We start from the raw sequence: 12,653 nt of genomic DNA, 5'->3' as shown, positions 1-12,653 counted from the left end.
TAAAGGATCCTTGCGCTCTAAAACTCCCATTGACTTGATGGAGTGTATGGAATAATAATGGAAAAATTGAGGGACTCTGGCTTGTAATGTTTTTAAGGCAGATTTTGACTTAGAAAAGTTCCAATTTCATAATAACAGTAGTTTGTTTAACATTCAACTATTTTAAAATAAGACCTAATGTAAAATGTATTTCCTTCATTAGACTGAAGAATGAAAGATGCAAACAGGGAAATTGTTAAATTATTCCTTTCAGCACTGTCTTAGGAACATGAGCAACAAGTGTAGGATTTCTTCTATCCTCTGTAATTCTAGATATTTGCAGGATGAGTGGCACACTAAAAAGTGGAAGCAGTGGAGATTTTCAGATGTTTTAATCAGGAAGAAAAGCAAAATCACCTAGATAGAAAAATATTATGAAAAAATCCTGGCTTTTGGGAGAGCAGTATTATCAGCAATCAAAAATTGTGAATGGCTTAAAAGTGGAGATTAAAAAAGCATAATAAATTATTTTTTATTCTGGTCTCTGCCTAGTGACTGATTGTAAAGACCTTTACCCCAATTTTTGTATGTGATCATTTTAAATTTGACTATTCGTCCTTAAATAAGGATGCATAAATACAGGCCTTCCTCATGGCTACTTCAGATGGGAACTTCAGTTACTGTCATTTTTCACTCAGCCCCCAATTTTTCTTTACTACCCTTCAACTTCACATTCTTCTTCCCCTCATTACTGTGCCCTCCTGCTTTGTATTTCTTTTACCTTCACTTTCTTCACATCCCTGGATATGCCTCAGTCTCTGTGCTCCATCTCACATTTATCTCTCCTCAGCCTCCCTCCTCCACTTAGGCCCTGTCTAGACTTCCCCCTCTTGTGCAAGAAAATATGCAAATTAGGCAAAGCGGTGAATATCACCACACCTCATTTGCATACTTAATGAGCCTCTATTTTGTGCATGGGGCTTCTGCACAAGAGCCGTTCTTCCTGAAAAAAGCGGCAGAACGGCTCTTGTGCAAGAGGGGGGTTTTGCACAAAAAGGAGCATGGTAGATGGCTCCTTTTTGCGCAAAAGCCTGTTGTGCAAAAATCATGGCTCATTAAGTATGCAAATGAGGCATGGTGATATTCACCGCTTTGCCTCATTTGCATGTTTTCTTGCACAAGAGGGGGCAGTTTAGACCAGTGTTTCTTAAACTTTTTAAGACTGAGGAACACCAAACAGTAATTTTTTTAAAGAGGAACACCAGGGATTTTTTTTGTTGTGCACAAAAAAATAAAATAAAATAAAAGCTCGGGGAAGGGGGGAAGGGTTGGGGGAAAATTATTGAGAATTTTTTTTTTTAAAGATCACCTGCCCCTTTAAGGGCTGCCATTTTGAATTCTGTTGTTCTCTGCGGCACACATCCGACTGCCTCATGGCACACTGATGTGCCGCGGAACACAGTTTAAGAAACAGTGGTCTAGACTAGCTTTAGTGTTTCTACAACCATCCTATTTCTTTAGTATCTCTCTTCAATCTCTATACCAGGGCTACTCAACTTTAGAAGCCCTGAGTGCCACAATGATACAGCACATGCCAACTTAAGTGTGGTTGTATATACATGCAAATATAGGCAAATAGCTTCTTTCACACTGATGGGCATGAATACAAAGATTAAGACAAGACTACACAATACACAGGCTCCATTTAAGTCAGTTCTGCTGCTATTAATAAAATGCAATAGTTACTCAATTTCCACCCATATGACAGCACTTTTAATGAGCAATACAGTCCAGGAATTTAACTAGTAAAATACATAGCAACAGAAGACCATTATATTAACTATTTTTTTAATTTTGGCTCCCATCTGCAGGCTGTGAGTTGAGCCCCACGTTAATCCAAACTGCACCATGGACTGCAAACAAACGGGCCGCAGGCCGCATGTGGCCCACGGACCACGTTTTGAGTAGCTTTATACCCTTTCATGCCCATTCCCAGGTGTCCTCTGGACTGAGAGAGTGTAAAAATGTCTTAGCAGTTGTAACAGACAAGGACAGTTGTGATTAAAATCATTTGAGTTGGTTGTGCTTAACCACAATGTCTATATAATGATTTAAAATGTGACAGCCATTGACTAGACTAAGCCCAACAATTTCAAAAGCGACTGATAGTTGATAATCACTTTTCTAACGGTGTATTTTCCAAGTGTCTCTGGCTGTTGTCTCCTGTATGGTCCACACATGGGCATTAGTAATGTCATCTTTATAGATTAGAAGGAAGCCTGACTGTTGTCCTACTGAACTCAAAGACTATAGCCCTTTAGAATAAGTGAAAACTTAATGAGATATTGGTCTTTCTGGGTGCTTACATTTCTGTAGTATTTGAGCACCTGAAATCAAGAAAAAGTTGGCAGCAGTGTAACAAATGTACCCAGCCACTGAGAAGGTCTTGATCAGGAGTAATTCTGGCATTCATACGGTAATTCAAGCATCTTGTCACTCTGAAATGCTTCTTTTAAGAACTGAGAAGAAGGCGTTGACTGTTCTGATCCGACAGTAAAATGAGCTAGGTTCTGAAGGCTTAAATTACATTGTAATACTCCCTACTGTCAAACCACCCTATCAGTCCAGCACCAGTCACTTGTTTTTGCTGTAAACTCTTATGGTCAGCTGCCCCAGAAATAGAGCTGCTTCTCATCTCAAGAGGGACATAGCCTGCTACCCATTGATACCTGGCCTAGCCTCATGAACATGCCTCCCCCCAACAAGAGCAATTTTTAACCTTCATAGATAACAGCAAAGGAAATCAGAGTTTGGTGGTGGTTTTGTGTTGCAATAACATTTGTGAGACTCACCCATAGCAATCTTGTGGTAGGTGTTGTACAAACACAGAATAAAGAAATCAGGCATAGTCAACATGGATTCCCCAAGGGCAAGTCATGCCTTCCTAACCTGATTGCCTTCTATGACTAGCTCTGTGGATATAGGGAAGGCGGTGGATGTGCCTTTAGTAAAGCTTACAATATGGTCTCCCACAGTATTCTGGCCAGCAAGTTAAAGTAGTATGGCTTGGATAAATGGACTGTAAGGTGGATAGAAAGCTGGCTAGATTGTCGGGCTCAATGAATAGTGATATCCAAGTTAATGTCTGGTTGGCATTGGTATCAAGTGGAGTGCTTCTTCCTCGTGGGGAAAGGAATAACTCTTGCGCAAGAAGCCCTCTCTTCTGATGCTTTACTGTAAACTTACTTGTGTAAGAACACGCATGCAGTGTAGACGCTTCTCAAGTTTTTGTGCAAGAACGGCCATTCTTGCACAAAAAGCCTACAGTGTAGACGTAGCCTTTATGATTTATATTGCAGTTGTACCTTGGTGGTCTCAGGCAGGGATCAAGACCCCATTATACTAGGCACTGTGCAAAGAAGTTAAAGACAGTCCCTGCCCCAGGGAGTTCGCAATTTAGGATTGTGAACAGATACTACTAGAGGAGTGAACAAGCAAAGCAGGGGGGAGGTTGAGGTAATGAGGTAACCATAAAGGTGGGCATGATTGCACATATTAGTGGTACCAATTTATCACAACCCTAAAAGCCTCCAGATGGTAGAGATTTGTTGTCATTTTTAGCAGAGGTAGGTTATATCAGGAGATTGGTAAGAGGGTAAGGCAGTGTTTCTCAAAGAGCTCTGAGGCTGCTAACAAGCCGCTCTGGTTTGTTTACTTACTGGTTCCGCAGCCATGGAGCCTCATGGCTCCCATTGGCTGTGGTTTGCCGTTTGCAGCCAAAGGGAGCTGCGGGAAGCAGGGTGACCAGGGCCACTGCTTTCTGCACCTCTCCTTGGCTGCAAACGGCAAATCGCAGCCAGTGGGAGCCAGGAGGCTCCGTGGCTGCGGAGCCGGTAAGTAAACAAACTGGAGCAGCCGGTTAGTAGCTTTCTCAGAGTGGATCCGCAGACCACTTTGAGAAACACTGTGGTAAGGTGATAGTTATGTGACTTTTTACTGAAAGATTTTAAAGTTCTCTTTCCAATTAGGGTCTGTTTATATTTGTTCTTGTTCAGGAACAGATTAAGAAACAGGCAAATTGCTGAGCCCTGGGCAAGGTGCGGGAGCCTGTCTCCACGCACTCAGAAGGGGCAGAGCTGGGGCAACCAGCCCTCAGCATCGCCCAAACTTTCCCCACTCCTTGCCATCAGCAGCGTGCTGCCCGGAGCTCCAGTGGTGATTTAAAGACCTCGGAGCTCCAGATGCTACAGTAGCAGCCCAGAGCCCTGGGCCCCTTTGAATCACTAAGCCCTGGTGCAGTTGTCCCATTTCTTCTCCGCTCCCCAATCAGCAGGCCTGTTAAAGAACCGAGGCTATTGGAAAATTATTAGATGAGTTTTTGTAAACTGTTAATGGCTAAGTCAGTGGCAAATCCAGGTTTGGGGGTTGGTTTGTTTATGTTAAAATAAGCAAATACATTGATCATCCACCCAGGCTAGTATGGTGCAGTCGGTACTTTTCTCCGCACATAGTTATAAAGCCTGCTCTCCTGTTCAAGGCTGGAATTGCCAGAGGTTCCAGAACAATGAGCGGGACAATGCATCACTCAAAACATTCTGTTATGTTTTTATAATTTGGCTGAGAAGAATCTTCACTCTGGCCTCCTTTTCCCCCTTCTATTGCAAGTCTTGATGTTAGGATCGGTTAAAAATCTAGAGGCAGATGGGAGAGCCTGTTGAAAAATGCTTTTGTGTTTATCCTATAATGTGAATTACTTCTGCTCGGCGGTATTAACTTGTCCATTTTACTTTATTTTATTTTTAGCAGTAATTTTTCAGCTAATGCACAGGAGAGCCACACTCTCATATTTAGCATTTGCTTCTGGATTTTAATCTTGTCTACGAACTACTCCACTGACTCAGTATTCTGAGCCATAATTATTGCTTTAGATCTTGCAGTCTCCATGCAGCAGGGTAAAACATTGTTGCATTCTTTAAGGGTCTGTCTTTACAGCATCTGTTTCAGAATAACTGACGTTATTCCGAAATAATAAAGAGTGTGTTTACACCGCAAGCCATTTTTTTAAAATAATGGTGAGCTGGAGGACTTCTTACTCCGACTCCTATAACCCTCATTTTACAAGGAGCAAGGGAAGTTGAAGGAAGAGTGTTCTTCCTTTGGCTTCCTGCTGTGTAGACAGCGCCAAAAGCCAAGTTAAACTAAATTTACTTCAGCTATACTTGACGTAGCTCAAGTTGCTTAGCTTATTTCGACTTTAGCCCTGCTAAGACTATGGCATTGGGAACCCTAGCACTAAGCCCTCTTATTTTAAAGTGATGAAGTGACTTTATAAATAACTTGTGGGGATTTATAAGTGGTAAACATGGAACTGCACCCCGTTTTGGGTTAGCATACAGTGAATTTTAATGGCTGCAAAGGAACTATTAAAACCTGAATAAATAGATGTTTTAGAATTGTGTAGCTGTGAATTTGCACAACTGAGTCCAGTGGCATCTTTTATGTTGTCTAGATTTCTGTATATGTCTGTGGTAGCTACTTTATCTTTAAATACCACAAACTCAAGCCCGTGTGCTTAAGCGGTCCAACTTTTACTTCCCAAAGCAAACTATAAAGTATACAAACTGTGCTCTAAACTAAATGATCTAATAGGCATTATAGTCTGATCTGAGATCTTACAGTCAGCTGGGGTTTGTGGCTGGCTGCTTTCATGTTAACCGTCCTATTGCAAGCAGGAGAGCTCAGCTACCATATTTGGACCTTATATGTCTGTCCACTGATGACACGTCTTCTTGTTTGAGGGTTTGTGTGTTTTTACTTGTCCATATATGGAAAGGCAGCTCAGGGTGTCTGATATCTGACCTGAATTAGAAGTAATTCAACATCTGCATGAAGTGCAGCTTTTGTTGGGATGAATTAATTAGGCTAAAGCTAGGACTTTAGCTGTTTCGCTGAGAAGGTGGCAATATGAAGAAGGTAAAATCACTGTTAAATCTTTTTTTCATTATAACCATACCTATTGTTGCAAGCAATCACCTTCACTCTGGTATAGTCATAAAGAAGCTAACCAGAACACAAACAAAAAAAATCTTTCGATCAGGAAATTGATATTTCCATAAATGACAAGAGTCAAAGCCAGCTTCATATAATGTCATGAAACTTTTGCAGTAAAGATCCCGGTTTCTGCTTGGTGTCATGTAGGAGCATAGAGGATGCACCACATTGGATGTTAATAAACGACAATAATCTGGATAATTGTTAGACGTATTGGTATAGCTTCTGCAAAACTACGGACTTCCCTTTGTCTTTAGACAGATATAATTTACTAAAAGATTAAATACAAAATGTCATTCTAGTGCAGTGATCACCAACCAGTAGATTGGGATCCAGTAGATCTTGGAGCCTCTGACAGGTGACCCTGACTGGTTTGGCTGGGAAGCTATCAAGCGTTGGCACTTCATTTGGCCCTCCATCCACTGTCATGCTGCTCCTGCCCTCTGCTTTGGACTGCCCCTCCCCCCCCCCCCCCCCCCCCGGAGCCTCTTGCTTGCTGTGCAGTGTGGGAGGGAGATGGATGGCGCTGATGTCAGTGTCCCCCCACTCCTGTACCCTAACTCCTCACAGAGAGAAGGGGATGGAGGGAGCTTGGCAATGCAAATGTGTGTGTGTGTGTGTGTGTGTGTGTGTGTGTGTGTGTGTGTGTGTCTCAAACACACACTGTCCTTCACTCTCATCTCCTGACCCAGCACATATGTGTGTGTGTGTAGGGGGGGGGGGAGGGATTGGTTTTTACTGCTTGCAAAGTGGGTTATTTTTGGTTTTGGACTGGTCTGTGTATTTCATAATTTTCATTTCTATCTTCTATTTAAATGTAGCTCTTTGTGTAGTGAGTTCTAAAATGCCTAACTTATCATGGCTGGAGTAATTATCCCTGTGGTCATTGCTGCTCCTGGCAGTGCTTGACATGTCCCTGCAGCTCTGAGAGAGGCACAGCCAGGAAGGTCTCCACATGTCGCTGCTTGCAGACACCACCCCTGCAGGGCCCATTGATCAGCCAGTAGAAGCTGTGGGCTCAGTGCCTGTAGATGAGGGGCAGCACATGGTGCCATGGAGCCATTGCTGTTCATGCCAGCTGCTTTCAGGAGTGGCACAGGGCCAGGGCAGTAAGCCTGCCTTAACCACACTGCTCCACCACCCGGAAGCTGTCTCAGTTAAATGATGCCCAGCCACAGCCTGCTTCCTGAACCCCTGTCCCAGTCCCAAATCCCTTCCTTCACCCAACCTCCTGCCCCAGATGTGAGACCCCTTGCATCCAAACTCCTTCCCAGAGCTTGCCCCCTGAAACTTCCTGGACCCCAATCCCGCTAAGCCTGGAGCCCTTCCCTTACTCCAAACCCCTTGGCCTAAGACCAGAGCCTGCTCCCCAACCCTCTGCTCCAGCCTGATGAAAGTGAATGAGGTTCAGGGAGGAAGGAGGTTGGAGTGAGCAGCGTGAGGCCTCAAAGAAGGGATGGGGCCTTAAAGATGGGGCAGGAAGGAAGTGGGGCAGGAGTATTTGGGTTTGAGGTAGATCTTACATTGCACTTAAATTGAAAAAGTGATCTTGTGGTTAAAAAGGTTGGAGACCATTGTTCTAGTGTAACCTCCTAATTTAAAAATATGCCTGGGTATATTGGTGAATGCATCTTTTACTGTAAGTCTCTCTTCTACCTCAAGAGCCAGAGGGAATATTTTGGTTGTCTGGGTTTAAAATACTTCCATATGTAGTATACAATGCTCTTCAAAGTAGGTCTTGTAAATCTTATGAGGAGTCAGGCCAAGTGATTTCTTTAAAAGAGACTCTACTCTTGTAACAGGCAAGGGGCTTAGTCAGACTTGCTGGGAAGCAACTCTTCACTGCAGACAAAGATTGTTAAATCACTCTGCATTATGTGATGATGTAGTCTATACTTTGAGTCTCCAACTTTTGCAGCATCGTAGAAAAATGGGTTTTGAATTTTCTGAGCTTGTGGCCCTTTAAGACTCTTGTTGATTTACATTCCAGGAATCCACCATGTCGACTCAAATGTACATTGTGTGTTGAATACTATCCAAATATCCAACATATGGATTCAGGTCTTCTTTGGAAAATATTTGATTTCTCTGAGGCTGTGTCCAGACTCAGGGTTTTTTTTAAAAAAAGTAGCCTTTTTTCAAAAAAACTTCACCTGCGCCTAGACTACAGCTGCTTTCTTTCAAAATTAAATCGAAAGAACGCGGCTTTTCTTTCGACGGCGGTAAACCTCATTTCACGAGAAAGAATGCCTTTTTTCGAAAGTGCTCTTTCGAAAAAAGGCGTTCTTGAATGCCAACAGGGCTTTTTTAGAAAGAGAGCATCCAGACTCACTCGCTGCTTTCTTTCGAAAAAGCGACTTGCTTTTTCGAAAGTTCCGCTTGCAGTCTAGACGCTCTTTTTCGAAAGAGGCTTTTTCGAAAGATGCTTTCGAAAAAGCCTCTTTCGAAAGAGGCTTGCAGTCTAGACATAGCCTGAGGGATTATTTTGATTCCTGTCTGTAATTCCTCAACCATTGGTAACCCATTGTCTCTATTTTATAGGGCTTCATTTATTTTTAAGGGAATTAGAGGTAAATTCAAATGATATTATACCTACTTCAGAAGAATGGGTTATGATAGGGGTGGACAGACTCTGGGCCGCAGGCAGAATCCATCCCGCCAAGCATTTCTTTGTGGCCCACCCTGCTGATTAGCTGAGAGTACATATTTACAGCCTGCAGCCTATGTTCAGCTGTCCTGCCCTCCACCTTGCTCTGTCCTGCAGCCCAGCTGCTTCCAGGATTCTCCTGCTAGCTCTGCAGAGAGGACTTGGGGAGTGTGGAAAGGGGAGGGGAGTGCTGAAGTCAGGGTGTCCCTCTGCCCCTGGGTCAGGGAGAGGGAGATGCAGGGGAGCTGCTTCAATCTGAAGCATGGATGGTAATTTACTCAGAGAAGTGCCTGTCTTAAGAGGCAGTGCACTGTTTCTAAGATGTTAGTGCTCTTGTGCTGTCTCACGCGTGTGCGCGCGCGCACACAGCCCTCCCCCTCTCCCATACAGCATTGCTGCACAGAAGGGGAGGGGGGAGACAACAGAGCAGAACAGCTTTCCCTGTCTTAAAGAGACATGTGTGGCTTCTCTCAGAAACTTACCCAGCAGCAGCCAGCACATGCACTGTGTCACTGCCACACTGCCCCTGTGCTACACACATACACTGTTACAAACACTCTCCAATCTCTGTGCCATACACACTCAGGTGTGTAGAATCTCTCTGTCCAGGGGCAGATGACCATTTTGCGGGGCCCAGGGCAGCACAATTTCGCAGGGCCCCCCTTTGCCACGGCGCATGCACGGGGCTTTTTGAAGCGCGGGGCCCGGGGCGGCCACCCTGCTTGACCTGCCCTATATCCGCCCGTCTCTCTCTCTCTCTCTCTCTCTCTCTGTGGCCCTGCCCTTACCTGGAGCCGCAGAGCCTGCCATGTACCAAAATTCGTAAAGTGGGCTTCCTGCGAAAATTATTGCTCACCCTGGGTTATGACATACCTGTGCCTGTAGATAAAGTAATGAACTGCACACACGCGCCATTTACTTTTGAGGATATTCTGCACCAAAAAATTAAATATTATACGCATGATATTTTAAAATTTTGCAAATTGTATTTATCATTAAATAAATATGGCTCCAGCATGGCAGTGGGATGCATAGGCCACTGGCTGCATTGAGGAAGATTGCCCTGAAGCCCCTATGCCTCCAATATGGGACTTGGAAATGAGACTGTGCCCACCCTGACATAGTTCAAGGGCTGGGCCTGCCCATGAAACACCCTGGGACCTTGCTTCGCTATGCCGTGTGCACCAGGTGTAGATGGGCAGGCTCAGCCCAGTGGAATCCAAAGGTGGATGGGCTTCGTGTTGGGGGGATCCGGGTGAGAGGTTTTCTGTGGAAAAGTCTGGATTATGGATGTTAAATTTACATTAATCAGCTAATCAAAAAGTTGATTAGTCGATAAGGGTTTCTTTGCCCCAGGGCTGTTGCTACACTTCAAAGGCGAAAGTGCTGCAGGGAGCACGGAACCAGCGGGGGACTCAAGTCGTCCCCCGCTGGTCCTGTGCTCCCTGTGGAGTTTCACAATGCAGCGCTGCATGGAGCCTGAGGTCACCTTGGGTCTCTGAGTCAGGCTCCAGGTGGCATTTCAAAGCAGCAGCGCCATACGGAGCCTGGGTTCAGTGCGGGAGTCCCCAGCTGGCTTTGGGCTGTACGTGGCATTACTGCTTTGAAGCACTCCCTCTTTTTCTTCCCCTCGCCCCCCGCCCCGGGGGAATCAACTAGTCGACTAATGTCAGCTATCCGATAAGTATGTGCTTATTGGATAGCCGACTACTTGTCACATCCCTAGTCTGGATGGGGGTGGCTCAATGGGAGATCTGGATGCACAGGGGCTCATTGTGTAGTTCTGGCCACAAGGGACAATAAGACTTTGCAAGGAATCCAGGTGAAGGTGATTGGTGCACTCAGCAGGGAGATCTGGGTGTGGAGAGATGGGGCTTGGTGGGGTGGGCCTGGGTGTGGGGAGCTTATCGGAAGGTCCGTGTGTATGGGGAATAAGGCTACAGGTGAAGGTTCAATTAGGGAAGTTAAGTATTGGGTAATTGAATGGTTGTGTAACCTTGTGAAATCTTAGTGGTTACATGACTATTCAATAGTCACCGGTGGGGGGGGACAAGCAGCCAGCGCACTCCCGACCTCGCTCCCGGGGAGCCCCCTGCCATCCTGCACTGCTGCCTCTGTATCAAAGGCAACACTGTGGGGTGGCAGCCTGGCGTCAGTACACCAGGGGAGCCAGCTGAAAATCCAGCTCCTTGTGCAGACTGGCTGCCTCCCGCTCCGTGTGGTGGGAGGCAGCAGCGCAGGGTGGCAACAGCCCCTGTCCGTGGGTGGTCCAAGCTCTGCACAGACAGAGGTTGCTCCGTGAGCTGCTGCACTAAGATGGTTTGCGTGGAGATAAGTCACAACCTATTTCAAAGGACAGGTATGAACACCATTGCATGTGGTACACTTGTAGGCAGCCTCATTGGAGGAATTGTGGATTCAGTGGCTATGGAGACTAAACTGCTCAGCCCCCACAAGAAGAAGTCCCTTTAATATGAGGCTTTCAGCACTCTGCTGGACACAAAGGAATGTTTGAGTAGCCGTTGCCCCATTTTATCTTTTCTGTGCAGGATCTGGGTTGTCATTGTGGCATTTTGTCTCCTGGGTTGTCATTGTGGCACTTTGCACTAATCTATACTAAGAAAAATGTTAAGGGGGAGTGAGACTTGTACAATGGAATTTTTCTTTTAAAGGCAGTAACCATACCTAGAAAAAGAATTTGTAACAGTGCTGAGTGACCCGGACCCTTGGAGTTGCACAGATAGTTGGTTCTGCCTTTGAGCTTCTGTTTGATCACTGACTGTTTTATTTCCCTCTCTCCCCTTGCTCACCTTTTATTGTAGATCAAAAAACAGCAGCAAGATGTGCTAGGCTTCTTGGAAGCCAACAAGATTGAATTTGAAGAAAAAGATATCGCAGCCAATGAAGAGAACCGGAAATGGATGAGAGAGAACGTCCCTGAAGAGAGCCGACCAGCCAGTGGAAATCCATTGCCCCCTCGAATCTTCAATGATAGCCGATATCTTGGGGTAAGAAACCATTTAAGCTTCTCCTCAGCCTCCTTATTCTGATTTCCCTGGATTTAATCCCACTGCTAACCACGATACTGCTTTTATTGTTGCATGTGCCAGAAACAGCAGAAAAGTCATAAATTATGTGTAGTGTGTGGCAAGAGGTGCCCTTTTGTCTGCAAAGAGAAAGGGAGTTTGCTTGTAACTATGTCAAAATTTGAACCTAAATCTTAAGTATACTAACTAAGCTTGCACATTAAACTTTTGTATCCCATGGCCCTTAAATATAACATGAAAAGCTTTTTGCACTGTCCCGTGGAATGATTAATAAATGAGGGACTGATGGCTAAGAAAGAACTAATAATGAAGAGATGCATGTATGTAGTAACTAATTATTCACATATATATGGATACTTTTTTAGAGCTCTCATATAACATAATAGCACCTTTTCCACAGCACTGCAGAGCCCATGTGTATGCCTGCAAGCTCACCAATGTACTGTAGCCACCTTTACATTGAAGAGCTATAGCTGTCAAATGAAGCATGGCAATATTACACAGTGGTTTAGCACAGGAAATGAAGAACATTGTGCCCAGCTGTAATGATGGCAGATGCCTCTCTACCATATGTGTGTCTAGGGCACCCAGCATAGTATCAGAGTTCCATGTACAGAATGAGGGTTGCACAGAATTACAGAGTAATTGATAATAGACCGTTCTTTGCTTCTTCCTGGCTTGGTGGCATTTGCTTATTGTATTTTGTTGTAATTTGTTGTGTACTAATCAAAGGTTTTTCCAGGACATCTATCAGTGTCCTCTACAAAAGACAATCTGAGTGTTCAGTTCTCTCTCCTCTGGTAAGCTGCCCATAGTTAGGCTTTGGATTTACTACAGGCTATGGTGAGCCCAGTTTGGTCTTTAGCTGCCAGAGCCGGGGAGAGCAGGCCTGAAGGAAAGTGTGATGTATATATCAAGAAGAGAGCAAG

The 12,653-nt window shown here is 44.7% G+C and overlaps 1 protein-coding gene across 3 annotated transcripts in view; it reads left to right on the top strand.

The window, feature by feature from the left end:
• SH3BGRL (SH3 domain binding glutamate rich protein like) overlaps positions 1–12,653 on the top strand; it is a 64,369-nt gene that overhangs the window by 35,315 nt on the left and 16,401 nt on the right. For 2 of the 3 annotated variants that reach the window (XM_075940773.1, XM_006130453.4), the window contains exon 2: positions 11,500–11,685. In XM_075940773.1, the coding sequence (XP_075796888.1) occupies positions 11,500–11,685 (186 nt within the window). Of the gene's footprint in view, positions 1–4,685; positions 4,746–11,499; positions 11,686–12,653 lie in introns of those variants that run through there. The other variant, XM_075940774.1, reaches the window with a different exon arrangement.

Source organism: Pelodiscus sinensis, chromosome 13 (genome assembly GCF_049634645.1).
Source record: "Pelodiscus sinensis isolate JC-2024 chromosome 13, ASM4963464v1, whole genome shotgun sequence".
In the NCBI taxonomy this organism is placed as follows: domain Eukaryota; kingdom Metazoa; phylum Chordata; order Testudines; family Trionychidae; genus Pelodiscus; species Pelodiscus sinensis.
This window is presented reverse-complemented; position numbering and strand designations above follow the sequence as displayed.